Genomic DNA, 25,412 nt, shown 5'->3' with positions numbered 1-25,412 from the left:
TGTTGTATGATGTGAAATGAGTTTGGGTGAACCAAACTTTGTACACCTTTATAAGCCAAGAGGTTTGTGTCTGTAATGCCCATCATCCTCACCTGTTCCACTTCATGGGAGCAACTCTCACTTAACAGCCCTCATGACTAATTACACTGGTGAAAGGTTAGGTGCATTAGCCCTGTAAGAGATGGCAGATGAGAGAAAAGTGAACATCAGCAGTGTTTAGTGTTTGTGACAATGATGAGGTTTGTATTGCTGAGTGAATTCCCTGTCCTCAGAGTGCCACACTGTGGGTGACAGCCTGTCCTACTTGCAGCAGGGTAGGTACTCACACGGTGTCACAGTAGGGCTGCCTGGGGATTTTTCACAATCCTGCTGGGGCACTATCAGTTAGATAAGCTGTGTGCCTTATGATCAGGTCAGGATAACCTGGGCAAAGTCAGCACAGACTGTAATAGCACCTGGTGCTTCCAGTGAATAAGGATAATTAGTAGTTTTTTCTTACACAATAAATATTTTGGCTTTAATTACATTTTAATACTTTCAAGCACTTATTTCAAAAGGTACTTGCAGTACATTCAGTTATTGAAATGGGAACAAAAGTGTTTATGATAGTTTTGGCTCAGCAACATCAGCCAGTGTCTTGTCCCCTACCCTCTCTCCCTCAAAGGGTTTCAGTGGTTGATAAAAAGTTGATAACTCAACAAAATTCACTGTGCCTGTTAACAGTTCCTCTATAAAAGCTGAACATTTTCCCCTTCGGTCTTCAGTTGCTTTCAGCATGAAGGGACTCATCCTGGCCCTGATGCTCACCTTTGTGGGTAAGTTTAAGATTTCCCATCACTGCTGAACCACTGTGGTCCTCAGCAAACTGCATGTCTTCAAGCCCTTTCAGGGACATTTAGAGGTTAATTTACTGAAGCCTTTTAATGACTTCAGCTGTAAGGTATTAAATTTCTGTGCCTAAGCATAGCAGCAGAGTAAGAGCCAAGCAAGCACAGTGAGTGAATGGGGCTGGCATGGGCTTGGTGTCCCAAGGGTGTGGGGTGCGCTCTGGGAGCCAATTACTGGTAGTTTGCCAACCCTGAATAAATTAATAGCAAATTAAAGGATCCACAGAGACAGGGGGTTTCTCACACATTCTTATCCTTCTTCCCACACAGGGGGCCAGAAGCAGGACCTTGGTAAGTGTGCTTCCAACACCAGTGATTTGCTCCTATGCTGCCTTCACCTACAGCCTTGCCCACTGCTTGTACCTATTGGGGACAGTAGCAGCAGCCTCACCCTTCTTTGCTTGGGTGGCTCTTGTAAGTATCTTCATAGCAGTTGTAGCAAAGGAGGTGTTTCTGGTACTTTTTTTCAACAGAGCCCATTTTTCATATCGGCAAGACCTATCTGTATGGCTATGAGAGCTTCATCCTGCATGGGCTGCCCAACAGAGGCTTGGCAACTGCAGGGGTGAGACTGACCTGCCAGGTGGAGATCAGTCATGTGTCTCACCATGACCACCTTCTCCAGGTAAATCACCATGGGCATGGGAACCCACAGCCCCAACCACACCCTGCATGTACAGACATTCAGCTTATGCCTCTAGGCTGGTAAAATAAACAACAAAAAGATGCAGAGCTCCCACAGAAGCTTAAGGCCCTTTCTGGTCCTGGGATAACCCCATAAGCCCCATGTCAGACCAAGCAGCTTTGCTCAGACAGTGATTTCCTCAGCACAGGCAGAGGTGTGGATATAGACACTGAGTTTTGGATCCTCCACCTCAAAGCCATGCTGGGGAAGAACTGAGGGTGCTGCTGACGTGTCTACAGCTGTAGTCAAGCTACTTCAGGTTACTTGTAGTGCCCTACAGACATTGCCACCAGCTTCCTTGCAGCCCACAACTCTGCAAGAGGCAACCAAAGCTGCTTCAGCTCTGCTGCCATAAGCTCCTTAGCCTCCTTGGCTAAAGCTGCCTTAAGTTCATTTTCATGCAGAAATATGTCAGGCAGCTACTTTAAAGACATCCTTAAGATAATGTTATGAAGGCCACACTAAACTTGAGTATGGACTGACCTGGTCCATAGCCTGAGAAAAGCTTGGCGCTGGATTTCAGATATCATATGAGAAAGTCCCATCTGTCTCCATTAGCTTCCTTTTGATACTCTTACAGGGACATAATGGCAATGTTTGTGTTTAGCATCACAATATCAGATCTGGAAGTGTTGCTAGTCATTGAAAAAAAATAAACCAAGCAATTTAAAATACTGGCACAGAACAAAAGACCACAGAAAGTGGATCTAGAAGACATCACATGGGGAGAAAGCTGTAAGAGGACTTAGAATTCATCCTAGGAATTTACTCCACCTGTAACCCTGTGCATATGTTACTGAAGTAGTGTGAAGGAATACCTTAAATTTACACACCTCTGCAATTTCAGGGTCTGTGTAACCTCACTAGACTTGCTGTAAGTTTAGCAATTGGAGACAATAGGATGGAGTAGGATTTAAGCAGACTAGTGACAAGTGATTCTTCAGGGGTTGGTATTAAGGCTGGTGCTGATTAACATTTTTATTGACAACATGGACAGTGGCATTGAGTGCACCCTCAGCAGGTTTGCTCATGACACCAAGCTGTGTGGTGTGGTTGACATGCTGGAGAGAAGGGTTGCTATTCAGAGGGGCCTTGACAGTCTTGAGAGACAGACCCATGTGAACCTCATGAAGTCCAGCAAGACCTGGTGCAAGGTCTTGCACATGAGTTGAGGCAAGCAGGAGCACAAGAACAGCCTGGATGCTGAATGGTTTGAGAGGAGCCCTAAGAAGGACTTAGGGGTGTTGATTAATGAGAAGTTCAACATGACCTGGCAATGTGCATTTGCAGCCCAAGAGGTCAACCATATCCTGGGCTGCATGGAAAGAAGTGTGATCAGCAGTTCCAGGGAGGTGATTCACCTCCCTCTACTCCACTCTGGTGAGATTCCATTCTGGTGAGATTCCACCTGGAGTACTGCATTCAGCCCTGGGCCCTCAAAATAAGATGGACATGGACCTCTTGAAGCAAATCCCTAGGAAGACCATGAAGATGATGAGAGGGCTGAGGTACCTCTCCTATGAAGACAGGTTGAGAGAGCTGCCACTGCTCGGCTAGAAGATTCCAACAAGAACTTACAGTAACCTTCCAGTATCTAAAAGAATGGTGGGGCTAAAAGAAAGCTGGAGAGGAACTTTTTACAAGGGCATGTAGTGAAAAGACAAGGAGTAATGGTTTTAAAATAAAAAAAAAGTTAGATTTATATTAGATGTAAGGAAGAACTTCTTCACTGTGAAAGTGGTGTGAGGCATAGGAACAGGTTGCCCAGAGATGGATGTCCCCTTCCTGCAGGTATTCAAGGGCAGGTTGTACAGCGCTTTGAGTAGCTTGGTTTATTGGAAGATGTCCCTGCCAGCAGCAGTAACCATATGATCTTTAAGGCCTCTTCTGAAGCAAACCATTCCATGATTCTGTAATTAATTTGAGAAAATGTGACAAGAGGCAAGCCACCCCTGCAGCATTGATTATAAATGCTTAAAATCAAACGGAGCCCTGAACCCACACCTTTTCCTTCTGTGCAGGACCATGTACTTTTATGTACAAGGGTGCAAAGGTGTGTGGGTATGTCACTAGATATGTATCTGCATGCAGACACATACTTCCCACTAGGTAGCAGTCAAGGACTTGCATCCAAGCTATACAGACTAATAAACTCAAAATTATGCCAGTTGCTTCTAAAGATAGAGTTGTCAGCTCTTGTTGGGTTATGTCCCAGCAAAGTCTTCCCAGAGAAGTAATCTCTACTTCCCTATTAGCTGTGCTGAGGCTTTGGCACTCTAGGACGTACTGGACTTGGAGCAGTAGCCAAAACAGTCCCCTTGCGTTCAGGCAGACAGCTTAAGCAATGACTCGACTGCCTTGCAGACTGAAAGAGAGATGTCACTAGGCATCTGGGGAAAAGGAGTGAGTATCCTTTCCATACAGATTCCTGGCAGCTGATGGTTTGCTCACCCGCCAACCTTCACCAGACTTGCTGAAGTTCTGAATGCTGCCTGCATGATGTTATTTATTCTGCCAGAGACCCTTCATGGAAATTGTATTTTCAAGGATGTTTCCTAGGCCCACCAGAAGAGTGTGAGGAGGAAATTTTTCCTCTATGTTGGATAAGTAGCTTGCACTCAAGCAGGGACTGCAAGTGTCCAGTTTCCTTGTTAAGGCACTCATTCAAGCTGAACAAACAGGATGAATGCTTTCCTAATTTTGTTCACAGATTCAGTCACCAAATTTGGAGGAATACAATGGCTTCTGGCCCAGAGACCCCTTCACTCCATCTTCAAGGTTCACACAGACCATTGCTGCGTGTTTCAGCCAAGCATTTAAGTTTGAATACATGGAGGGAAGGGTTGGAAGTATTTTTGCCCCTGAAGACTGTCCCATCTTGTGCATTAACCTAGTGAGAGGAATTCTGAATATGATGCATATAACCATCAAAAAGTCACAGAATGTGTACGAACTACAAGAGGTTTGTTATTTCCGTTCTGTTTTTACTTTTATTCTCATTTTACTGTTATATAGTAACTTGTCTGTGTATACTCTTCCCAGGCAATTTTCTCTGACCTACTTTTAAGTGGAAAATTCACTGTGTTCAATCAACAGGATGGGATTGAAGGCATCTGTCACACCAGATACATTATCCAGGATGACGGCAAGAATAACCATGCCACCATTTCCAAAAGCAAGGACCTGATGAACTGCCGGGAGAAAGTAGTGAAGAACATGGGAATGGCATACATCCGACCTTGCCCCACCTGCGCCCTGGTACGAGCAGCATGGAGCCCAAGCACCAACCACTGCCAAGCACTCTTGCACTGCACTGAGCACATTGTCTGTGCTCAAGTAACTGCTGCCTATCCATGTTTGTGAGTGGGTCTCTTTGTACTTCTAGAAAGTCAGAAACATTAAAGGCATGGTGGTGTTCACCTACCAGATGAAGTATGATGATAGCGGGGCCTTGATGATGTCTGCTACGTCCAGACAGGTGTACCACATCTCACCCTTCAATGAAGCTAATGCAGCAGCAACCATGGAGGCAAGGTAGGTGCCATGCATGTCTTAGCATAGCTATGATTATCAGAACCAGGAGGAGATGGCTAAAATGTATTTAGTATTGATTTGTGGGTTAAAAAGAAGCATCTGGCCTGTGGCTCAGGACACCCAGCCAGGTCCTGCGCTCTGCTCTTTGGGGTTTTGCTGGGCCACCTGAAACATTTACTCAACCTCTCAGACACTTTGCCAAACTCTAATGAAAGCTCTCTACAGACCTATGGCATTTCCAGATAATCCAGAGCAATGCACAAACCAAGAAGTCCGTGACCTATTTGTAGTTAATGCAATGATACTGCTGGACACCCCTCTGTCTCCTCCAACTGCTGTGTATCTTTCACACACACATTGCGGTTAAAGGCTACTGATGCATTTCTTTCTCTCCCTTGAAGACAAGAACTGTCTTTGATTGACATTAAGAGGAGTCTCAACAGTACAATAACAACTCAACTGCAAAACCAAGGGAGTCTTCATTATCATTTCTCAGGAGAGCTACTTCGGCTGCCAATTCCTCTAGTAAGGATTACAAATCCAGATTTACAGGTATTGGAAGCTTACTTGTCATACTCTTTCATTATTTATATGGTTAACAGGTCATCAAATGACTGGTTTAGACATGGATCCAACTGTCTGTTTTTCCCCATAGTTAACAGAAACACTGCAGCAATTAGTTCAGAATAACAAGGCAGGAGCGACTAAAGAAGCTTCAGCCAAGTTCTTACAAATGGTTCAGCTTCTTCGCATAGTGACCCTTGATCAAATTGAGTTTTTGTGGGTGCAGTTTGCCCACAACCACCCCTACAGGTAACTGTAATGCCTTCGGCCAGGATTTCCAATCAGAAGCATACTGGGCAACAGGGATAACGAATACTCCTCTCCCTGTCAGGCACTGGTTCCTGAGTGCCATCTGTGCTGCTGGAGCTACTGACACATTCCGATTCCTGAAGCAAAAAATTCATGATGAGAAGCTGAACATCTGGGAAGCAACTGTGACTCTCCCTCTCGCCTTCCATTTTGTTACACCCAACAAGCAAATCCTAGAAGTCGCCTCAGTGAGTACAGCTCATTCTTCCTTCCATTTCCCTCTCACTTACTTTTTAAGGTGAATTCATACAATTCTAAGTGAAAGGTGAAACACATTTCCTTCTAAATTTGTGTAAATGCAAGGTATTAACAAAAGCAGAGAATGCTCTAGAAAACGTTTCCAATCATTTGTTGCCAACATTCTAAAATGGGTTTTGACATGTGATGTTAAAATCCACAAATCCTAAGAAAACTGCTGTTGATCTATTTTTGCTTTTATCTTTTATCTTTTATTTTTTCTTTTTAATTAGACAAACTGAAGAAAATAGTATCATGTAACCAAAATCTAAAGCACATACAGTGTAACAGGAGTGACTCCATTGACTTTTATAGCGGCTGAATGACTGAGCATTTGATTTACGTTCTGAAAACAATTAGAGGGAAAAAAACCAAAGCAGTTTTATCTGTTTCTCAAATGTAGTTTTGACTAAAGACTAAATAAGAGCTCTAACTACTGTAAGCATTAAAGGCTGCTAATTGTTTCTTCTGCAGACCTTTCTGACCTGTCCCCAAATCCAGAAAGTACAAATGCATCGAATAATTGTTTACCTGGCATATGGTAGCATGGTAAATAAATACTGTGCTCAGATTTCACTTTGTCCAAATGAATTTCTTCAGGTAGGTAACTCTCGTTTCTTAATCGTAAGGGGTGAAGACATTTTTTCTTTAAATACCTCTAATTTAGCTCTCACAATGCTGGCAATTAGGTGACTCTCGGTTCACCCAGCTCACTCTTAGCTGTGATTGCCTGCAAAATTGTAAAGTCAGAATGAAACACCAAGCTGATGCCTTGGAAAAATCTGGTCTTAACAGTGTAGAATTTAAAATGTAAGTGGTAGAAGTCCCTGGGGATAATGGATCTTGTAAAGAACCTGAAACTGAGTTTAGGTATGACAAAGTTAGGATTAAAGCAAAATAACTATGATTCTTCTCTCCACTTTTACATTAAGTAGAGTGTACTTTAACAAAAAAATATATTAAAAAGGCACTAAAGTATGAATATAAGCACAGTTCTAAGTAGCTTATAGGTTAGGGCTTCCAAATAGGTCCTGCTACATAACTGCGTATTACTGTCAGAAACATTCAGGACATTGTGCTTGGGCTATGCAGCTCTGGCTCCTTACTCTGAAGCATCACAGCATTGAGATAGCCTGCTCATATTGGACATGTTTAAATCTTCCCAAAAATGAGTGAAACAAAGCCAAGCCACCAGAAGGGTAATTTTTGTTCTCAGCAAAAAAAAACCTCTTAAGTAAACTTGCTGTTGCCATAGGGAGTCAAAAATAGGCAAGTGTAATCCTGCAGCTGCACAGATGCTGGTGGCTGCTAGGGGAGTGCCCCAGGGAACAACTGAACCCTGCATCAGCTTGGAGCTGCTCTTGCATTTGCACCAGACTCTCTGATGTAGGCATTCCCCCTAGAATTATCTCATACACTCAGGCTCAGGTGTAATTTAAAATCAATTACAACACTGCTTGAGGAGAAAACCAAGTTTGCTTGTACCTTCCACATTTGGCATCCTGATAACGATGGTGACATTTTTCCTGGGAGAAAAATCTGAACAGCTTTATTCTGGGCTTTGCAGCAGTAGTAGTTTTGCTTGCTATGGCAACGTGTATCTTCATGCATTATTTTAAGGTCATTACCTGATAAGATTAACACAGTCTGCTCTGTTTTCAGCCACTCCATGACCTTGCTACTGAAGCCACCAGCAAAGGGGATGCCAAAGGCATGAGCTTGGCCCTGAAAGCCATCGGCAACGCAGGAGAGCCAGCCAGTATCAAACGCATTCTGAGGTTTTTGCCAACATTTTCCCAGGCTGCAGCTTCACTGCCAAACAGAATTCATGTGGATGCCGTGTTGGCCTTGAGGAAAATCGCCAGAAAATATCCTGCAAAAGTAACTGAAATTATGCCTTAGAGGATATGATTTGGGTTAACTTAGTGATTCAGGGATACCAAAGCCACCAGGGGGGTTAGCTACTCTGAGCACTTTTCTCAGTTACTGGTCTTCCTCTTGCACACACTGCAAAGTCCTGACATCACCCTGTCCTTGCTGATATCCTTGGGAAGAGGTTGCTTTAGTTGCTTAACACTGGATCCATTACTAATGGTTATTTGTTCCAGTGCTGTTCACTGTGCACTCAGCAATATCTTAATTTTTCAGTGACAGATTCCATGCTCAAATCTCTGTTTAGGGTTTTGTTCTCCATTCATTGCAGATCACACACAAATGGTTTAGGAATCATGTCTTGCTGAGAGATTGAGGCGCTCACAGGTTGTAACTTGCTCCTCTAGGTAAGGGAGATCTCCCTCCAGGTCTTCATGGACAACACACTTGCTCCTAATGTCCGAATGGTGGCTTGTGTTCTCCTCTTTGAAACTAAGCCTGCTCTTCCAACTGTAACAGCTCTGGCTGTCTCACTGCTGACAGAGCCCAGCTTACAAGTAGCCAGTTTCACATATTCACACATGAAGGCTTTGGCAGCAGGCAGGATTCCACAGCTCTACAGTCTGTAAGTAGAGGAAGAAGTACATTTTTAGTAGCAAGTGATGATTTTTTTTCTTGTAGTTCTTTAAGAATTTGATCACAGTTGATATTATTTTAACTCTTTATTACTCAGATCTGCTGCTTGCAATATTGCCGTTAAACTACTGAGCCCCAGGCTTGACAGGCTGAGCTATCGTTACAGCAAGGTCATTCATGTTGGCGATTACTCCTGTGAGTACCAGGTGCCCTGTTCACTGCTTCAGCTTATGTAGCCAAATGTCTCTATTGAGTTCCATGATTTTCATCCAGTATCCAGTCATGGGCTGTGTGGTTAGTGTACTCTTGAAACACAAAAAGCACAAGAGTTTCCCAACATGCAAAATGCCCTGAGAGTGTTCTAGTACTCTCTGGGTATCTGCTGGAGAAAGCTATGCCTGCACATGGATTTAGACCTCCTCTTTCAGTCATTGTGATTGTGTTCTCTCTGCTTTAGAACAAAGTTCTTATCTTGAGGTTGCAAGCTTGTGGACATATGTGACTGAATCCTGACAGAACCCCTTACGCTCTACTACATCATGTGCCCAAGGTGGCTTGGATGCGTCAGGCACCTTGGAGACCCTAACCAAAATCTCTGCTCCTTTTTATTCCTGTGATAGCTGAATATCAGGTTGGTGCCATTTGGAGGCTCTATCTAATGAACAGTCCCAGCACTGTGATTCCATCTGATATAATCACAAAAGTAAGAGGCTATTATGCAAACACTGCAACAGATATTATTGAGGTAAGTATTTCATTAAAACAGCCAGCTAGGTGCATACCACCTACCAACAGTATTACTTGTTGAGCCATTTGGATGGTGTGTAGCATTTAACTCTGTATCTGTCTGTGGGGGCAGATGTGGAAGACAAAATTTAGATAATTATTTTATCTGGGCTTCTTGACACATACATTCACCAATGAACACATTCAGTATAGGCCTGAAAACTCAGGAAAGCAGAGGAAAGCTTAATCAGCCTACTTAAAGTCCCATGGTAACTAGGGTATTTTGCATAAGTACAGGGAAATAGCATCTGAAATTATATTTCAGCCTGCAGTGCAGCCAGGGCAGCATGAAGCTCCATGTAACAGCATGCAAGCATTTACTCAGCTTCTTGGGCAAGCTTTGCAGCCTGGGCTGTGCTTTGTGCCACCCTAAAATTATTCATGCTGACTAATTCAAAGTTGGTTCAGTATGTCCTCAGCATCTACAGCCATAGCCTGAAGTCATCTGCCAGATAGATGTAGCCTTACAAGTGCTTCATGAAATATGTATTTTAGAGTGGCTTTGGTGAGTCTAATACTAGGTACAAAGTTTTCTCTGGTCTGTCTTGTACTTGGGCTGCGACACCTGACTGCTTCTCACAGGTGGCCCTCCGGTCACAAAGCCTGGCTGACCTCATCAGGAAGCAGAATATTCCCTTTGCTGAGCACAATACATACAAGAAACTGAAGGAACTCAGTAAAACGGTAGGTCTTCATGCACCCTTCTGGTCTCTTTGTAGTAGCTCCTGCCAGCACCAGGCTTGCATCACACACCCACTGAGTCCTCCCTTTGATGTTTCAGTGAGAAAGGAGGTAGTCATCCTGTTTGGTCATGGAAAGATGTACTTACATTGTACTTATGTTGTTAACAGATGCAGCCTTTTCACACAACATGTCAGCCCTTAATGTACAGTACAAAGATGATTATGGTGCTGACAGACAAAGTTCATGTGTTGCAAAGTGTGTGTTAAAAGACAGCAAGTGGTTGCTCTTATCTTTTAAAATTATTATTGACTGATTTTTGTTCATGAGTCCTCAGTGTCACCCACTACTCACAGCAATAGAAACTACAAGTCTGTACCTCATCCTTATGTAGGGAAACTCCCACTGAAGTCATTTATGCAATATAAGAAAGGCTACATTGATGCAGACCTGTAAGACATCTATGGATTTTGGCTGAGGAACCATGGTTAGCATCCTTCAGATCTGATCCATTCTTTGTTAATACATTGCCATATTTTAAGTGACATTATCCACTTCTTCCCTTGTTCTACATCTCTTCTTAACACCACAGCTTCTGGGATGGAAAGAACTGCCTCCTGAAGATCCTCTAGTGTCTGCTTATGTCAAAGTACTGGGCCAAGAGATTGCCTTTGCTGACATTGATAAAGACGTCATTCAGCAGACCATGCTGGTACTAACAAAGATACTGCCTTTTTCATCTGCAATGATGAATAATTTACCTTCCCTGTCTCTTCTAACCTACTTACTGAACCTATTTCTCTGTTTTCAGAGTCTAACTGGTTCATCAAACTGGCAGGTAGTGGTGAAAAAAGTGGTGGAAGAGGTCCAGCGAGGTATTTCAAGCCAATGGACGCTGCCGGCGGTGGTGGGTGAGGTGCGGCACATCGTGCCCACAGTGGTCGGTGTGCCGCTGGAGCTCGGTCTGTGTGGTGTGACGCTGAGCGAAGTTGCGGCCAATGGTGAGCTTGGGATGCCCAACTGAGCTGTTTCCCCAGAATAACTGTAGGTCCAATCCCTCTGCTGAAATTGAATTCCACTGTAATGTTGAAAAACACTCCTGTAATGTGGAAACATCAGTGTTCAGCTACCTCCTGTGGGTCCGAGAAGCAATTAGCATGTTTCACCTGGGACATATTTCTGTAATTCTGGTTTGGAGCAGCAATCTTCAAATAATCATGGAAAGTATTAAAAAATGTAAAAGCACTGGCCATGTTTTAACTACTGTGCTCACTGAAAACATTGTATCTCCAGCTTTTTATTGTTTCTCTGTTCACGTAATTCCTGTCTGTCTTTTGCAGTGGGTGTAGATGTATCACCACCACTATCTGACAATTTCAGACCTTCACAGTTGTTGGAAAGCAACGTGGATATTCATGCTGACATCAAGCCAAAGTAAAAATGACATATATTTTCACATGTACACTGCATTTATATTTATATTGCAATAGATATGTAATCTCATGGTGTTATATAGGGGTCTTACCAGTCCAAGATTTGGGGTGGCTGTGCTGGTTCAGAGCTGCGAAGTTGTCAGAAAGCAACACAATCTCCTGATGTTTTACAACCCTGCATGCATAGCAATGTGCACTGTATCCCCCAAAGTTTCATGCTGTTCTGCCACTGCAGAAAATGCTCCATGTTGGTACCTGTTCAGTGACTAAATATACTAAGCTGTGAACATATAGTTGTTTATGTACAAACAGGTTTTTACAAGCTCAGCATAGAATCACATCACCACCTGGCACAACCTGGGGGGATTTCAAGGGGAAAAGGCAAATGCTTCTGCACCTGCAAATATAAAACAAATGCAACAGTACTAATAACAATAATAGTAATAATGATAATTACAATAATAGCCATAATTAGATTAAATCTGAAGCTAGGTGATTCTAGCATTAGCTTGTCCTCAAGCAGTGTATGAGTGACAAAGCAGTGAGTATTCACACTTTGTTCATCACATAAATCCCTTCAGCTTTTCTAGGGGCACTTCAGCATTTGTTCTGTTTATTTTAAGAGCCACTACTGATGGATAAAGTAATATATCATAACAGGATTACAAAAAATAAGTGTGAAAATGCAGTTTTGCATTTCAAAGTTGAAGATGTGCATATTTATCTGTAATTAATCTGGATGTTTTTATTTCCACTTTTTCAGGGCTTATTTTCATATGATTGCAATGATGGGGATCAATACACAATACATTCAGAGTGGTCTTGAATTTCATGCAGAGTTCAGTGCTAACGCTACAATGAAATTTGATGCCAGGATAAATATAAAAGAGAAAAACCTGAAGATTGAAGCCCTTCCCTGCCATCAGGAGACTGAACTCATAGCTGTGAGGTACTGAAGATCTTCTTGTATTTTGATTGTTATGTGTTAGTGATTGGGAGCTCTCTGTTATAAAATCAAGAACATACAATGACTTATTAGGTTCTGCTGTACATTGGCAGCCACATAAAGCTTAGTATTGTCTTTTTTTTTTTTTGCACCAGCAAAGACAGGTAAGTAAAATCAGAATATGTTCCTTGTGTGCCATTTATCACCTCTATAGGAGTGAAGTTTATGCTATTTCAAGAAACATGGAAGAAGCAGATACTGAAAAGAAATCCCACCTTCTCCCCATAGAAGTACCAAGTACCTCTGACCAGCCATTTCAGCCATCAGGAAGGTCTTCAAGACTTGAATGGAAGGTAAGGAAGCCTCTCACCACCTACATTGCAGACAAAAACCAAGCAGCTCCTGAGAGAAGGTGAGCATCCTCAACACAGTAGCTGGCTAATGAGATCACAAACACAAACTGTGAGATTCAGCAGGTGCCTGATATATTCCAAACCAAGCCTAACTTAAGTCCCAATGGGTTCAGGACATATCATTCACAATCTACTCACCCTCATCACCTCATGCAGGCAGAGTTACTTTGACAGCATGTCTTCTATATCTTCCTAGTCATGGGGACGGTATGTGAAATGCATAACCTTGTACAATATTCCTTTGGTTTGTTTTTTTGTGGGCCAGAGCAATGTGGAAAAGATGGCTCTTGGGAAGGATATACATTTTTCTTCCCAAATCCTGAGGTAATCATCCCTCCAGTGGATTGTTTGTGAAACAGTACCTGGGAAAGGCTGGCCAGGAGAGCTTTCCCCTTCCACAGATCACTTTGAAGGACAGCCCACTGCTTGAATCTCCAATTTTAAGCTTTTTTTTTGGGGGGGTGTGTGTGGAATTTGCCTTTTGTCTTTTTTTTGTCTTTTTTTTTCTTTTTTTTTATCCAGGAAAGCCATAATGCTAGTGTGAGACCCGAGGGATACCACAAAGGTTCAGAAGAGAGGCGTCCCTACAGTGTCAGAGGAAGACTTTACACACAAACTTTCTGTGGAAAATTGGAGAGTTTGGGATGTTCAGCTTGCCTCAGCCTAAAGACACAGCATTCTCCTTTCTTAAGAAATACCTATCTGCACAAATTAATTGGAAAATTTGAAGGCAAAATACTTCTGAAGCCAGGTACAGTCATGACAAGCTTTCCTGTTAATTTGTGAATGCTGCTCCAGTAGCACAACCCTGGAATGTAAATGTCTTGATCCTTAGTTGAAACAGATGCTGATATTGACAAAATAGAGCTGGAGATTCAGGCAGGACCCAAAGCAGCTTCCAAAATAATTGATGTGGCAAGCTCAGGATCTAAAGAGGAGGAGGAGCCATCTCCATATGAGAACATTCAAGCGAAACTGAAGAAAATTCTAGGCATTGACAATGTATTTGAGGTAAGAGACTTAGAGCATCAGAGAGGGAAATATTTTCCTATAAATGAAACCAAGAATTTTCAGAGTGGAAAATTAGCATGGAAAGCAAAGGTTTGGGCTGGGAAAAATGGGTTTAGGTGAGTTCTGGGGCAGCTTTTGCAGTATGTGGGGCCAGGAGCCTTTATGTCCTTGAAAGCTTGTGGTGAGCAGCTTGTCTGACACCCAGAGAAACATTACAGAGCAAGCCATAAATTCATAACTCTTTGAACTATCTTTGGAGGTCACAAATAAAACACGGCACCGCAGGAGACGGGTTCACAGAACAGAAAAGTCTCCAGATACAGACCGCTGGATAGAGCCCAGCGCAAGCCTCTTCTCCAGCTCATACTCTTCTTTTGCTGCTTCATTTGCTGATGGTAAAGAGCCTGGAAATGAGCACAGAATAAAGCGTTCTAGGACAAAGCGTGCCAGCAGCAGCAAGAGCAGGAGCAGCAGTAGCAGCTCTGCTAGCAGTAAAGTCTGCAGCAGCAGTGAAGACCACTCTGGAGACAGGCACTGCAGTGGGGACAGTGAACATTCCAGTGACCAGGTAATTGGCCGAGGCTGGACCTTGTAGTGTATGTTTTTGTATATAAGGAAATTGCACCTATAGAACATGGACCAAAGAAGGAGAAAAAATGTTGAGGGTAGCTGTTTGCTGCAGGATGCAAAAAAGTAGAGTAGAGATTTACCTAGCAGAGGTTTTCCCCCTTTTTAATCATTCTGGTTCTCCAAAGCATTTCAGTGCAGAAGTTTCACATGTCAGAAGATTTCAGTTTTTAATGCATTTGTCAAATTTGTCTTCTCTTAGATCTTCTTACACACTATCTATTTTCACAGGCAAATCTACCTGTTTACCAGTTTTGGTTCAAGCCAGCAGATGAACAGGTACATTTAATGATTATACAGTGAGCTGGGCGTCACTAGCTTTGCTGCAATTAAAGCTCAGTTCTCTGAGAATAAAAATATGAGAAAATAATTCTGTGACAATTTCCAATGGTAAACAACTTGTTTTGTAGGACCCAGGAAGGGAAGTCCTGAACAGCTCTTCTCTTTCAGCTAGTGGTGAAGGCATCTCTAGAGCCTTGTCTCAGGTGAGTGTCCTAATCTACAAGAAATGAAACTGTTGGATTTATTCAGGAATGACTGCATGGTACATAGTTCATGGTACCTGGTCTTTCTGTAAGAATTACTGCAAGAACTGATGGAATCTACAGCAGATTTCATCAAAAGAAAATTTCACACATTTCAGACAAAAGAGTAAACCTTACTTTGCTGAGGCATCCCCTCCCCACCAGCAGCTCCCAGCTGTTAGTGCAGGTTGCCTGTGGAAAAAAGCCAACCAGATCTACCTTCTCCCTCTGCCCATTTCCATGCAACTTGAATTCACTTCTCCTATCCATCTCTTCGCCACATTACCACTTCGCTGAACTCTTCACAGTCTTCCCCAGTGCTCTCACCATATATACCTTCTTCCTCAGTCACAGCCTTGCTCTTTCCCCAAAGTCCCCACTGGCTCTGCCTTAATTCTCTTGTGAGTCTGTCACTCAGACCTGGCAGCACAGACAGGACCTGCTGCCCCACAGCTCATCTTGCCTGCAGTTCTCTCCTGCCCAGGTGGGGGGACTCCTTCCCCATAGCTCAGGTAGGATAGTCACAGCTGGAGTGAATGCTGCTGCCAGTCACAAGGGTCCTACTTTGAAGTGGGCCTTGTGCTGCTTCTCATGCAAATACTACACTTTAGACTCCACTAAACAACTGGAGCTCCTCTGTCACCACAATTTATTGTAGTTTTGAGCAGGTGGGGAAACAACTTTTATCAAAAAGACCGTTGGCTAAACTACAGGTTGGTAAGAGAGCAGTGCTGAGCTGGGTGACGCTGGGGTTTTATACAATAGGGTCCTAATCCCTTACTTCCTTTTGTTACACTGAAATTTCTTCAACAACAACAAAAAATCCCAACATTGTTCTACTTACATAGGTCACAACAACTCTCCCTTGAAAGACTGGCTGTGGTGGGTTGATGTTACCCCCCAAAATAAAATTGCCAGGCTAGCTCAGATGGAATCAAATGAACCTATATTTACTAGCAAACCTACAATCTAAGTTATGAAATGCAATGAATATGTACAAAATACACAATATTTACGTATATTTACAATTTACAAACATCAAAGAACCACCCTGGACAAAAACAGGGGGTTACCAATGGCTTCCCCCACCCTATACAAGGTAAAAGAGAGAGAAGAGAGTAGTCTGCTAGTACTTAGCCACAACAAAGAAATGCAGCTGAGGTCAGCAAGCTAGCAGACACACGAGCCAATATTTGCTAGAGCAAAGAAACTGAAAAGAGAGAGAGTTAGTTTGCATAACTAACTTTATGTTAGTAATCAGACCAATGAAACCCCTATTACAGGAAGGATCTGGACATACTGATGTGTCCAGAGAAGAGCCACGAGGATGATTACAGGGCTGGAGCACCTCTCCTATGAGGACAGACTGAAAGAGAAGGCTCTGAGGAGACTTTATTATGGCCTCCCAGTATCTTAAGGGGTCCTACAAGAAAGCTGGTGAAGGACTTTTTAGGGTGTCAGGTAATAATAGGACTGGGGGAATGGAACAAAAATAGATATGGGTAGATTCAGATTGGATGTTAGGAAGAAATTCTTCCCCATGAGGATGGTGAGACACTGGAACAGGTTGCCCAGGGAGGTGGTGGAAGTCTCATCCCTTGAGATTTTTAAGGCCAGGCTGGATGTGGCTCTGGGCAACCTGATCTAGTGTGAGATGTCCCTGCCTATGGCAGGGGGGAGGTTGGAACTGGATGATCCTTGAGTGCCTTCCAACCCTAACGATTCTATGATTTAGACCTTATCATTATTTTCCCTTTTACATCCAATGGTAATTTATTTACACTCTACCACTTTCTCACTCAATCTGTGGAAAATTCTCCTAGGCACAGCCTAAAACTACCACACTGGCAAAACTACATATGAACTGAATAATCCAAGTGATGATCTATGGTGCTGTCTCATACCTCACATGAAAAGACTTTTTGAATGAGACTTTTCCTTTAGAAATACTTTTATCTGTGGTTTTAATATAGCTATTTTAATGCTTTGTGTGTGACGTTTGTCTGTATTGCCTTTCTACTGACTTAAGCCTAAATTCCTGGGAGACAGCAAGCCACCAGTACTGGCTGCAGTCCTTCGTGCCATCCACAGAAACAAGGAGCCAACAGGCTTACAGCTTGTACTGTACACTGACACACAACCCATGAGATTCAGGATCCAGGTGTTTGTTTCAAGCATCACAGGATCATCAAGCAGATGGAAGCTCTGTGCTGATGCTTCCTTAATAAATTCCCATAAAGTATCGGTAAGTTTAAAACAGTGATTAGCTCAAATGTAAATAAAGTACAATTATCTTAATATGTTTTACTCAAGAGTACATATATTCCCAACTCCTAGGGTTCTCTTAAATGGGGTAAAGATTGCAAAGACTACCAGATTGCTACTCAGATTGCAACAGGGCATTTTGCTGCTTATCCAGCCATGCAAATGAAGCTGGAGTGGGCAAAGGTACCTTCAACAGTCCGAACAACTGCAGGATGGTGAGATTGCTGGTTTTGAAAAATTCATTTGTGTCAAAGCTCCAGATAATCATAGATTGGGTTCTGCTATTTCTGAATTGGAAAAATGTCTCTTAATCAGTATATTATAAAATCAGATTTTCTGTGTATTAATTCCTATGGTGGGGGGGAGGGGCTTTGCTTGGTTTTGTTTGGTGGTTGGTTGGGGTTTTTTTGCTTGAAACAAAGGGGATGATGGGATTCACCTAATCTATTGCAGGCTTTCAATTTAAATTGCCTAAATTAATAAATTTGTCTCCTGGTGCTTCCTAATTGATGGAGGCTCCAAGCAGAAGCCAAACCTTGGTTCTCCAAAGGAATCTCTTACTGACTGTACAGGGAGAGTCATTTCCTAAAGTAGGTACCTCTAGCTTCTGAAGTAGGTGATACAAATGCTTCCCATGTGGCTTATTGCACACTAGTTAGAAAGTATTGTGTGGTGCTTACTGTAATAAATCTGTAACTGCTGGATTCAGTTCACATATGTGTCTATCCATACACATACAGTATCTGCTGTATTCATTCATTCATTGTGTGAATGCCTTTTCCTGCAGTAACAGGCAGATCTGTCTCAAAGCCTAATCTTTCTTTATAGTGCCACCAAAATACAGACACATACAATTGAGCTAAATATGCACACGATATAAGCTTTCAGGTTAAAGGCATACAGGTGATTTGTCTAATGTCTACTGATGAGTTTTTTTTATGTTAGATAGTATTGCCTGAAGTCTGCCATTATTAGAGGGGATGGAACCACCCAGCTGACTAACCTGAAGCAAAGCCACAGAACAAATCTTTTTTATTGCTCTGAGACTATGCACTTTTTAAAAGGAATATTTTCTGTATTTTCCTGTTTGAGTCCCAAGCCTGCATGGAAACCCAAACATGGGGATCCCTCTGTCAACTCACTGACTATCTTGGTTGGCAAAAGATTCTTGCTAAATATTACCGTTGCAGGACTGACACATTAATACAAGACCATCTATGTTTTAGCATGTTGGTTATTTTAGTTTTTATGCAACTTGAGCCTGTTAATAATTCTGAACATGTTTAAAATGTTGGCTATACTTTCTTCTCATATCACTGCTCTTCAGAACCTTGAAGACTATTTCACCCATGGACAGTAAAAATCTGCCTGCCCCTCCTCCCATACAGACCACCATGTATTACTAAACCCTGATATAAAATGTCTAATGCAGAATGCAGACTGCTTTATGAGAGCATTTTATTCTGAACAAGTAATAACCAATTTTTTTCAGACAGATCCTTTTAATCACTCACTTCCTTTTCCAGGTTCTATTCATTTGTTCCAGAAGCTGCATATGTGCTTGGGTATTCCCAAAAGCAACAGCGTGGTCCCTCTCACCGGGCAACCTTGGTTATGGCTTTGACGTCTCCAAGAACCTTCGACGTGGTCCTCAAGCTACCTGAGGTAACTGTTTCCACTGTCTTTTATACTAGAGCATTCCATACTTATGAAATCAAAAGTTAACAGATTTTTTAACCCATTGTTTGTTGGTTTTGGGTTGGGTTTTGTTTGTTTGTTTGTTTTTAATTGTTAAACTGTAAAGAAGCTCCCATCACAAGGACCTTGTATTCATGCAGTTGGCTCCACTGTGAAAATATCTTACAGCCCATTTACCTTCTTCACATTGCATGCAAACACAGGCATAAATAACTTATTTAAAAAGATCACTCATCCCCAAATCTTCAGTAAGATGATAGATTTTCATGTGTCCTGAAAAAGATAATCAAACTGGGCTGTGGAGAAGCATGATGACCAAATAGCAGCCTTTAATGAACAGGCAAGGAGAGGGTATGCATCTGAGGTAAGCAAACTGTTCAGACTCTGGGAAAATGTGATGTACAACTCCCAAAAAGCTGCAAACTGATGAATATCAAACTTCATGTACAGCACTGCTCTCCTACAGGTTGCCATGTGTCAAACTACAGAACCGTAGACAGAAGACACAATTTCCTTTTAGCTCTGACCTAAATCTAGATTCTAGTTTAGGTTTCAGTCAGTATGGTCCTCTTTGAACACTACAGGAGAATGTTATCTCATCTCTACACTGTATTTTGCATTTACATTCACATTTGTTTTCTAATCAATTTTCAGCTCACAATTTATGACACAGCCATCAAGCTTCCCCTGCTATTCGACTCAGGTCCAGGTACACTGATTTCGACACTCCCGGCAGCAGACCAGAATGTCTTTTCCCAAGCAACGCTTCTAATTGCTGAAAACTTTAAAGGTCAGCAATCACCTATCTGTACAAGCACTGACTGGCTTTGCAGATTTTGTAAATATAATTTGTACTTTTGACATAACTTGAAATTATTTCATAATTACTTAAAAAATCAGTTGAACCTGAGATAGATATAAACCCTTCGCTAAGAAAACCTGTTAGTCCGCAAAGATGTAAAGAAAAGGACACTTATATCAGTAAGATTAATTATTCAGTTCCATGCCAACTAGTGATTCCAAATGCATCCACTCAGCTTCATTGCAGAGACTGCTCATGAAGAAAAAAAAATAGAAAATTTATTAGAGGGACATACAAGTAACTTCAGATTTGGGGCGCTGTATTTGATTAGTGCTGTTATATGGAAGCTAAAACTGCTTCAAAAGTATTAAATATGTAAGTATATAAGTGTATAGATAATGTATATTATATATTTAAGTATATACTCTAGATAAAAATGTTGGTATTAATTGCATAGAATCATAGAATGGTTTGGGTTGGACTGGACCTCCAAAGGTCATCTAGTCTAACCCCCCCGCAGTGAGCAGGGATTCCTCTATTAGATCAAGCTGCCCACAGCTCTGTTGAACCTGACCTTGAATATCTCCTAAAATGAGGCCTTGACTACCTCCCTGGGCAATCTCACCTTCTGCAATTGATTTTGAAGGGATAATTCTTTCATTAATACTGTATTAAGAGAAAATCATATTGTACTTACGGTAAACTTTAAGTGGAACACCTTTATATAATCCTGGGATAGAGAGTCACATTTTGCTTGAAATTGGTGGGCTAATATACTTATACATATTTCTTCAGTAACCAGTAAAACTAAACTACATCAATTAAAGTTGCTGTAAATTACTTCTAATCAGAGCAGGTAGGATTTCTAACAAACTACCATTACAGAGAAAAAGGAAGAAGTTTACTTTTGTGGCTTTTCTTCCTCCTCAACTTCTAACTATTTCTCTTCCTGGTTATGACTCAGGTAAAGGTAGCAGCAGCATTTTAGTGAGTTCCCTTAAGTGTTAATGATATGTGAATTATTAACAACATTTGAGAAATTATTTTGACTACAACAAAGTTAAGTTTAAAATCCAAAGGCCACAGCCAGCACCAGCTGTGAGCAGAATTTATCTTGCACAATCGAATCATGACTCGGTTGTACTGCTGTCTGGGGACTGGCAAAGTTTTGCTTTTGTATTACTACAAACCCAGAATTCATCTGGAAGAATCAGCTTTTATGTGGGAATAGATAAAACCAGAAAATGATAAATTCTTTTTTCTTTTTAAATTACAAATCTAAACTAGAATAACTATCCTATAAAAAAATAGAAAAGGCTTGCTTTTGACTGATTTTTCTTTTTTTCAGCTCGCTGTTCAGTATTCCAAAATGTGATCACAACCTTCAATGGAGTTGAATTTAACTACTCAATGCCTGCAAATTGCTACCATGTCTTGGTGCAGGATTGTAGTCCAGAACTGAAATTCCTGGTAATGATGAAAATCCCTGAAGAGTCTGCTGACCTTACATCAATAAATGTCAGACTCGCCAGCCAGTAAGTAAATGCTAAGTTAATGACAAAGACATCCAGCTGAATATGCTGTAAGTGTGAAGCCCAGATCGTTAGGGCAGACTGGTGCTAGCACGAGACTCATGCAAAATTTACTGAGGTGAATGGAAAGATTTCAAGGAATGTCACTGGCATTTGAGACTTCATCTTTCAAAAATGCTTCTGAAATATATCTGAGGTTCATGATACCCTAAAATCTTAACTGCTCCAAATTCATCAGTAATTTGTTATTATTTAACCATCTCACTTCAGTTCTTAGTAATTAGGTTGACACAAACTATGAATTCAGAAGGAACTGTTGCAATCACTTAGTCTGGCCTCTTACACTAAGCTAATAATTACAACTAATTAACACCCACAATCATTTCAGTAGAGGTGTTGCAAAGTGGACACAGCTAATAAGGGAATTACTTATCCCAGATTAGAGAAACTTTTAGGTCATCCCTTAGTTGTGCATAATGTTCTAATGTATTTGAAATTAATTTAGAGCATGCTTTACTTCATCTTGGAGCAATCACCTCTGTCAGCAGAGGTTCTTCTTTGGAAGCACAGTCTGATACTCAAAATTGCATGGGACTACACATACCAAAATCATTGCAGGGAGTATTCTTCAAAGCCTATAAACAGACTTTGATCTATAAGGTTTCATTACAGCTAATTATTTATTTCTGAAAATTGTGTGCCCAGCTGTGCCATAATGTTAGAGAAACAGAGAAACTTGTATTGCGTGCACCTGTTTTGTGGAAGACCAGAAGGATGCTTGTTTTATAGTCTGTGTCTTTTGTGATAAAGACATTCCTCATCACTGTATCATTCTCAATCATTTAGCACAACTGTACAGATGTGCTTTTGATGTGCTTTAGCTTCATATTTCTTCATTAGAGCAATCACTGATATGTAAAAAATACTACAGTACAGAGATGATTCAGGCTGTAAGAGAACTGCTGTAGGGAATATAATCTTCCTTTGAAATGCAAAACACCTTCAATTTATGTGAACGGCCATTGCAATTGCATTGTTCCACAGCAAGGACCCTGCAGCCTGGGGTCTTCCTGCCTGAGCCGGGGCCACAAGCAGACACTCAGAGATGAGTAAGGCCAGGGGAAGATGTGTTGTGAGCACTCTTCTTGGCATGCCATCTGTCTTACTCTCAAAGGGTGGCAGGCGATTAACGTCTGAATGATATGAGCACCCTGCAGTGTTGGTTGGATCAGGAGCAGAAATTGTGAGCTGAGTAGAGTGAATGAGAAGTATTTGCTCATACTCATTTCCTTTGCTTAAAGTGAGGTTGACATGTATGTTTCCAATGGACTCATCCAGTTGAAGATTAATGGTGTTCAAGCCCCAACAGATGCTCCATACACATCTAATTCTGGTAAGAGATTGATCTTGATATTTCATTTAAAATTTTCTGATGTCTTGAAGATGGTGAGGACATGATCCTGCACACATTGCAAGGCAAAGATCACCATAATTTGAGAAACAATTCAGTGATTTTAACATACCTTCATTCTAGCTTTCATGAACTATTGTCTATCTTGTATATCTTTGGGAAAACCAAATAATGCAGGGCTGTGGTACCTTATGCCGATCAGAGAGACCTGCAGAACATGCATCTAGATGTCCCCTGACCACAGCCATCTTTGTCACAGGGCTCTGGCTTGTCCAGGGCAGGGAATAGTATGGTCCTTCTCATTTACCTCACCTCTTTCAAGGTATATTAGAACCTGCATTAGGTCCCCAGGAATTTAACAAATGGTTCAGGTTGCACCCTAAAGCAATAACTTGCTTTTAAAAGAAATCTCTTTTTGCTTTCTGGTTGCAGATGAAAGCATGCTGATCAGCAGGGAAAAGGAAGGCCTGTCACTAAAAGCCCCAGATTATGGCATAGATAAACTGTATTATGATGGACATAGACTTGAGGTACTTTCACAAATTATTTTCAGTGGGTTTATTTTTAGAAGAAAACCAATTAAGTGCGTCTTTTCTTTATTTCCACAAAGATTCAGGTTGCTTTCTGGATGGCTGGAAAAACATGTGGCATTTGTGGAAAATATGATGCTGAGAAGGACAGGGAATATCAAATGCCCAGTGGGTATTTAGCCAAAGATACAGAGAGTTTTGGTCAGTCCTGGATAATCTCAGAAGACCCCTGCACTGGAGGTACTACAATTCTAATATATATTAATGCCATTGCCTTTGGCTAATTAATTAGTCACATTAGTAAATATATTATTTGTAGCACAATCATTTATTTTTCAGTTTTTATGATAAATAGGGAAAGAAAAAAATGTTTAAAAAATGTTTTCCCTGGTTTTGGTAGCTCCAAGTTTGTTACATTTTTATGTCAACTTCTTATGCACTGTGCAGCTACTGGATGTTTGTGGGCTACAGATGGAAACTCCCCAAGATGGTTAGTAAGAAAAGTACATGGTTTGACTGTTGCCAAAAGACATTTAATGTCATCTTTAATAGTTGTTATTTCCAGGCTTTTAGTTTTCCTGAAAAAAAATAAAACAAGCAAACAAACAAATCTAGCCTTGGCTATCAAATTAGAGGGCATTTGAGGTGGGAAATGCCTGGTTTATTTTTCTCAGCTAAAAACTTGTCTTAATCTGAAACCTTCAGCCTGGGAATGATTGTTCTCACCATCCCGATCCTATATAAAAACTACCTGAATGTATTGATAACATCAAGGTGCACCACATTTGGCGTGCAGCCCAGCTCTCTGAGCACATGATGGCATTTCTGGAATATGTTTTCAGACCAAGTTCCTCTGAGGGGACTGGTCCAGGACAGCCTGGATCCCAGAGACTTAAAGACTAAGCTACCCAGCCATGGGAAGGCAGGTGTGATGCTAAGCACAGTGTAGAAGTGGATATAAGTGATGTCTAGGAGCTACTACTGCGCTGACACAAAGCGCTGTCATAGTTGGGTTATAAACTGAGTTGTCAGTTACCAAGGTTTTCACACGTATCTTTCGGGGGGGTGGACACCTGTGTGTTACCCAGATCCTCTTTGGCAAGCCTTTGTCCTTGGGACTGTACCCCATATGCCTGATTTTCTCACACCCTAAGCCACTGACAGAAAATCAGCTCACCTCAATCAGATTAGTTTCAAGTAGCTTGTGTCATTTTGCTCATCTGTGGGTCATTGTTGCTCATTCTACAAATTAAGTCCAAAACGTTGTATTTATGTAAATTCTGTGGGTACTTTAAGAGAACTCATGTTTTACAGCTTGTAAGCTGCAGCGCAAAGTTGTCACCATTGAGAAGTCAGTTGCATTTGAGAAGAAAGCAGCAAAATGCTTCTCTGTGGAGCCAGTTCTACACTGTGTAGAAGGCTGCAGAGCAACCAGGACTGTTCCCGTTTCCGTGGGTTTCCACTGCATACCGGCTGGTGAGTCTGAAGAATGGATACCTGTGAAAAAAGGTCAAGCTGATTGTACTAACCCCATGAGTACCTCGATGTATTAAAAAAGACTCACACAACCTCTTTTTCCCCCCTCGTTTCTCGTATACAGACTCTACTCTCAACCTGGAAGGGCAGATTAGGCTAGACAAGAAATCCGAGGATGTCGTGAGCAGAGTTTCAGCACACACAGCGTGTTCCTGTGAACATCAGACGTGCCCGGCGTGACACTTCACAGCATCCCTCTTTTCTGGGTGTCAGTCAACCCAGACAGCATGTGACCAGCCTGCTGAGACACGGCTGGTTTGGACAGTGAGGATATGGCTCTGTCCCCTTCAGCAGATCCTTCTCTAGCCCTTCTTCTAAAGATTTTAAAAATAATTCTGGCCACCTTCCGCCGAGTTTGATCTTTTAATAAACCGTTGCTCTGTAAAAGGGGTCAGTCGAGATCATTTCCCTGTGAGCCAGCGGCTCCCTGAAGGTGAGACCCCCGCGGGCTCGCCCGGGCTGCCGTCCTGTGCCACGCCACCGGGAAGTTTAC

At 41.8% G+C, this 25,412-nt stretch overlaps 1 protein-coding gene across 1 annotated transcript; it reads left to right on the top strand.

Annotated features, from left to right (window-relative positions):
• Positions 1-772: 772 nt before the first annotated feature.
• Positions 773-25,412, top strand: LOC137442414 (vitellogenin-2-like). Its single transcript, XM_068141160.1, has 35 exons — positions 773-815; positions 1,158-1,178; positions 1,361-1,512; positions 4,283-4,534; positions 4,669-4,830; positions 4,958-5,106; positions 5,508-5,658; positions 5,762-5,919; positions 6,002-6,167; positions 6,691-6,816; positions 7,879-8,097; positions 8,496-8,713; positions 8,822-8,919; positions 9,345-9,469; positions 10,093-10,194; positions 10,784-10,903; positions 11,003-11,192; positions 11,532-11,625; positions 12,388-12,573; positions 12,785-12,923; positions 13,506-13,734; positions 13,819-13,994; positions 14,254-14,562; positions 14,853-14,900; positions 15,032-15,106; positions 17,175-17,390; positions 17,483-17,625; positions 18,937-19,075; positions 19,763-19,898; positions 21,259-21,445; positions 22,744-22,835; positions 23,286-23,383; positions 23,464-23,623; positions 24,698-24,859; positions 24,984-25,412. Exons 1-35 carry the CDS (start codon positions 776-778, stop codon positions 25,097-25,099), a joined length of 5,154 nt encoding a protein of 1,717 aa, XP_067997261.1. The 5' UTR covers positions 773-775; the 3' UTR covers positions 25,100-25,412.

This window comes from Melanerpes formicivorus, unplaced genomic scaffold (genome assembly GCF_026170545.1).
Source record: "Melanerpes formicivorus ecotype bairdi unplaced genomic scaffold, bMelFor1.0.p_v2 SCAF_7, whole genome shotgun sequence".
Lineage (NCBI taxonomy): Eukaryota > Metazoa > Chordata > Aves > Piciformes > Picidae > Melanerpes > Melanerpes formicivorus.
The sequence above is the reverse complement of the archived record's forward strand: the minus strand, read 5'-3'. Positions and strand labels throughout refer to the sequence as shown.

What these genes read in the sequence shown, in the direction of transcription:
- LOC137442414 (XM_068141160.1), top strand. Translation starts at nt 776, where the DNA reads ATGAAGGGACTCATCCTGGCCCTGATGCTCACCTTTGTGG. An exon ending in CCAGAAAATATCCTGCAAAA is followed by an intron (nt 8,098 to 8,495) that starts GTAACTGAAATT and finishes TTGCTCCTCTAG; the next exon opens with GTAAGGGAGATCTCCCTCCA. An exon ending in GCATTGACAATGTATTTGAG is followed by an intron (nt 13,995 to 14,253) that starts GTAAGAGACTTA and finishes CTATCTTTGGAG; the next exon opens with GTCACAAATAAAACACGGCA.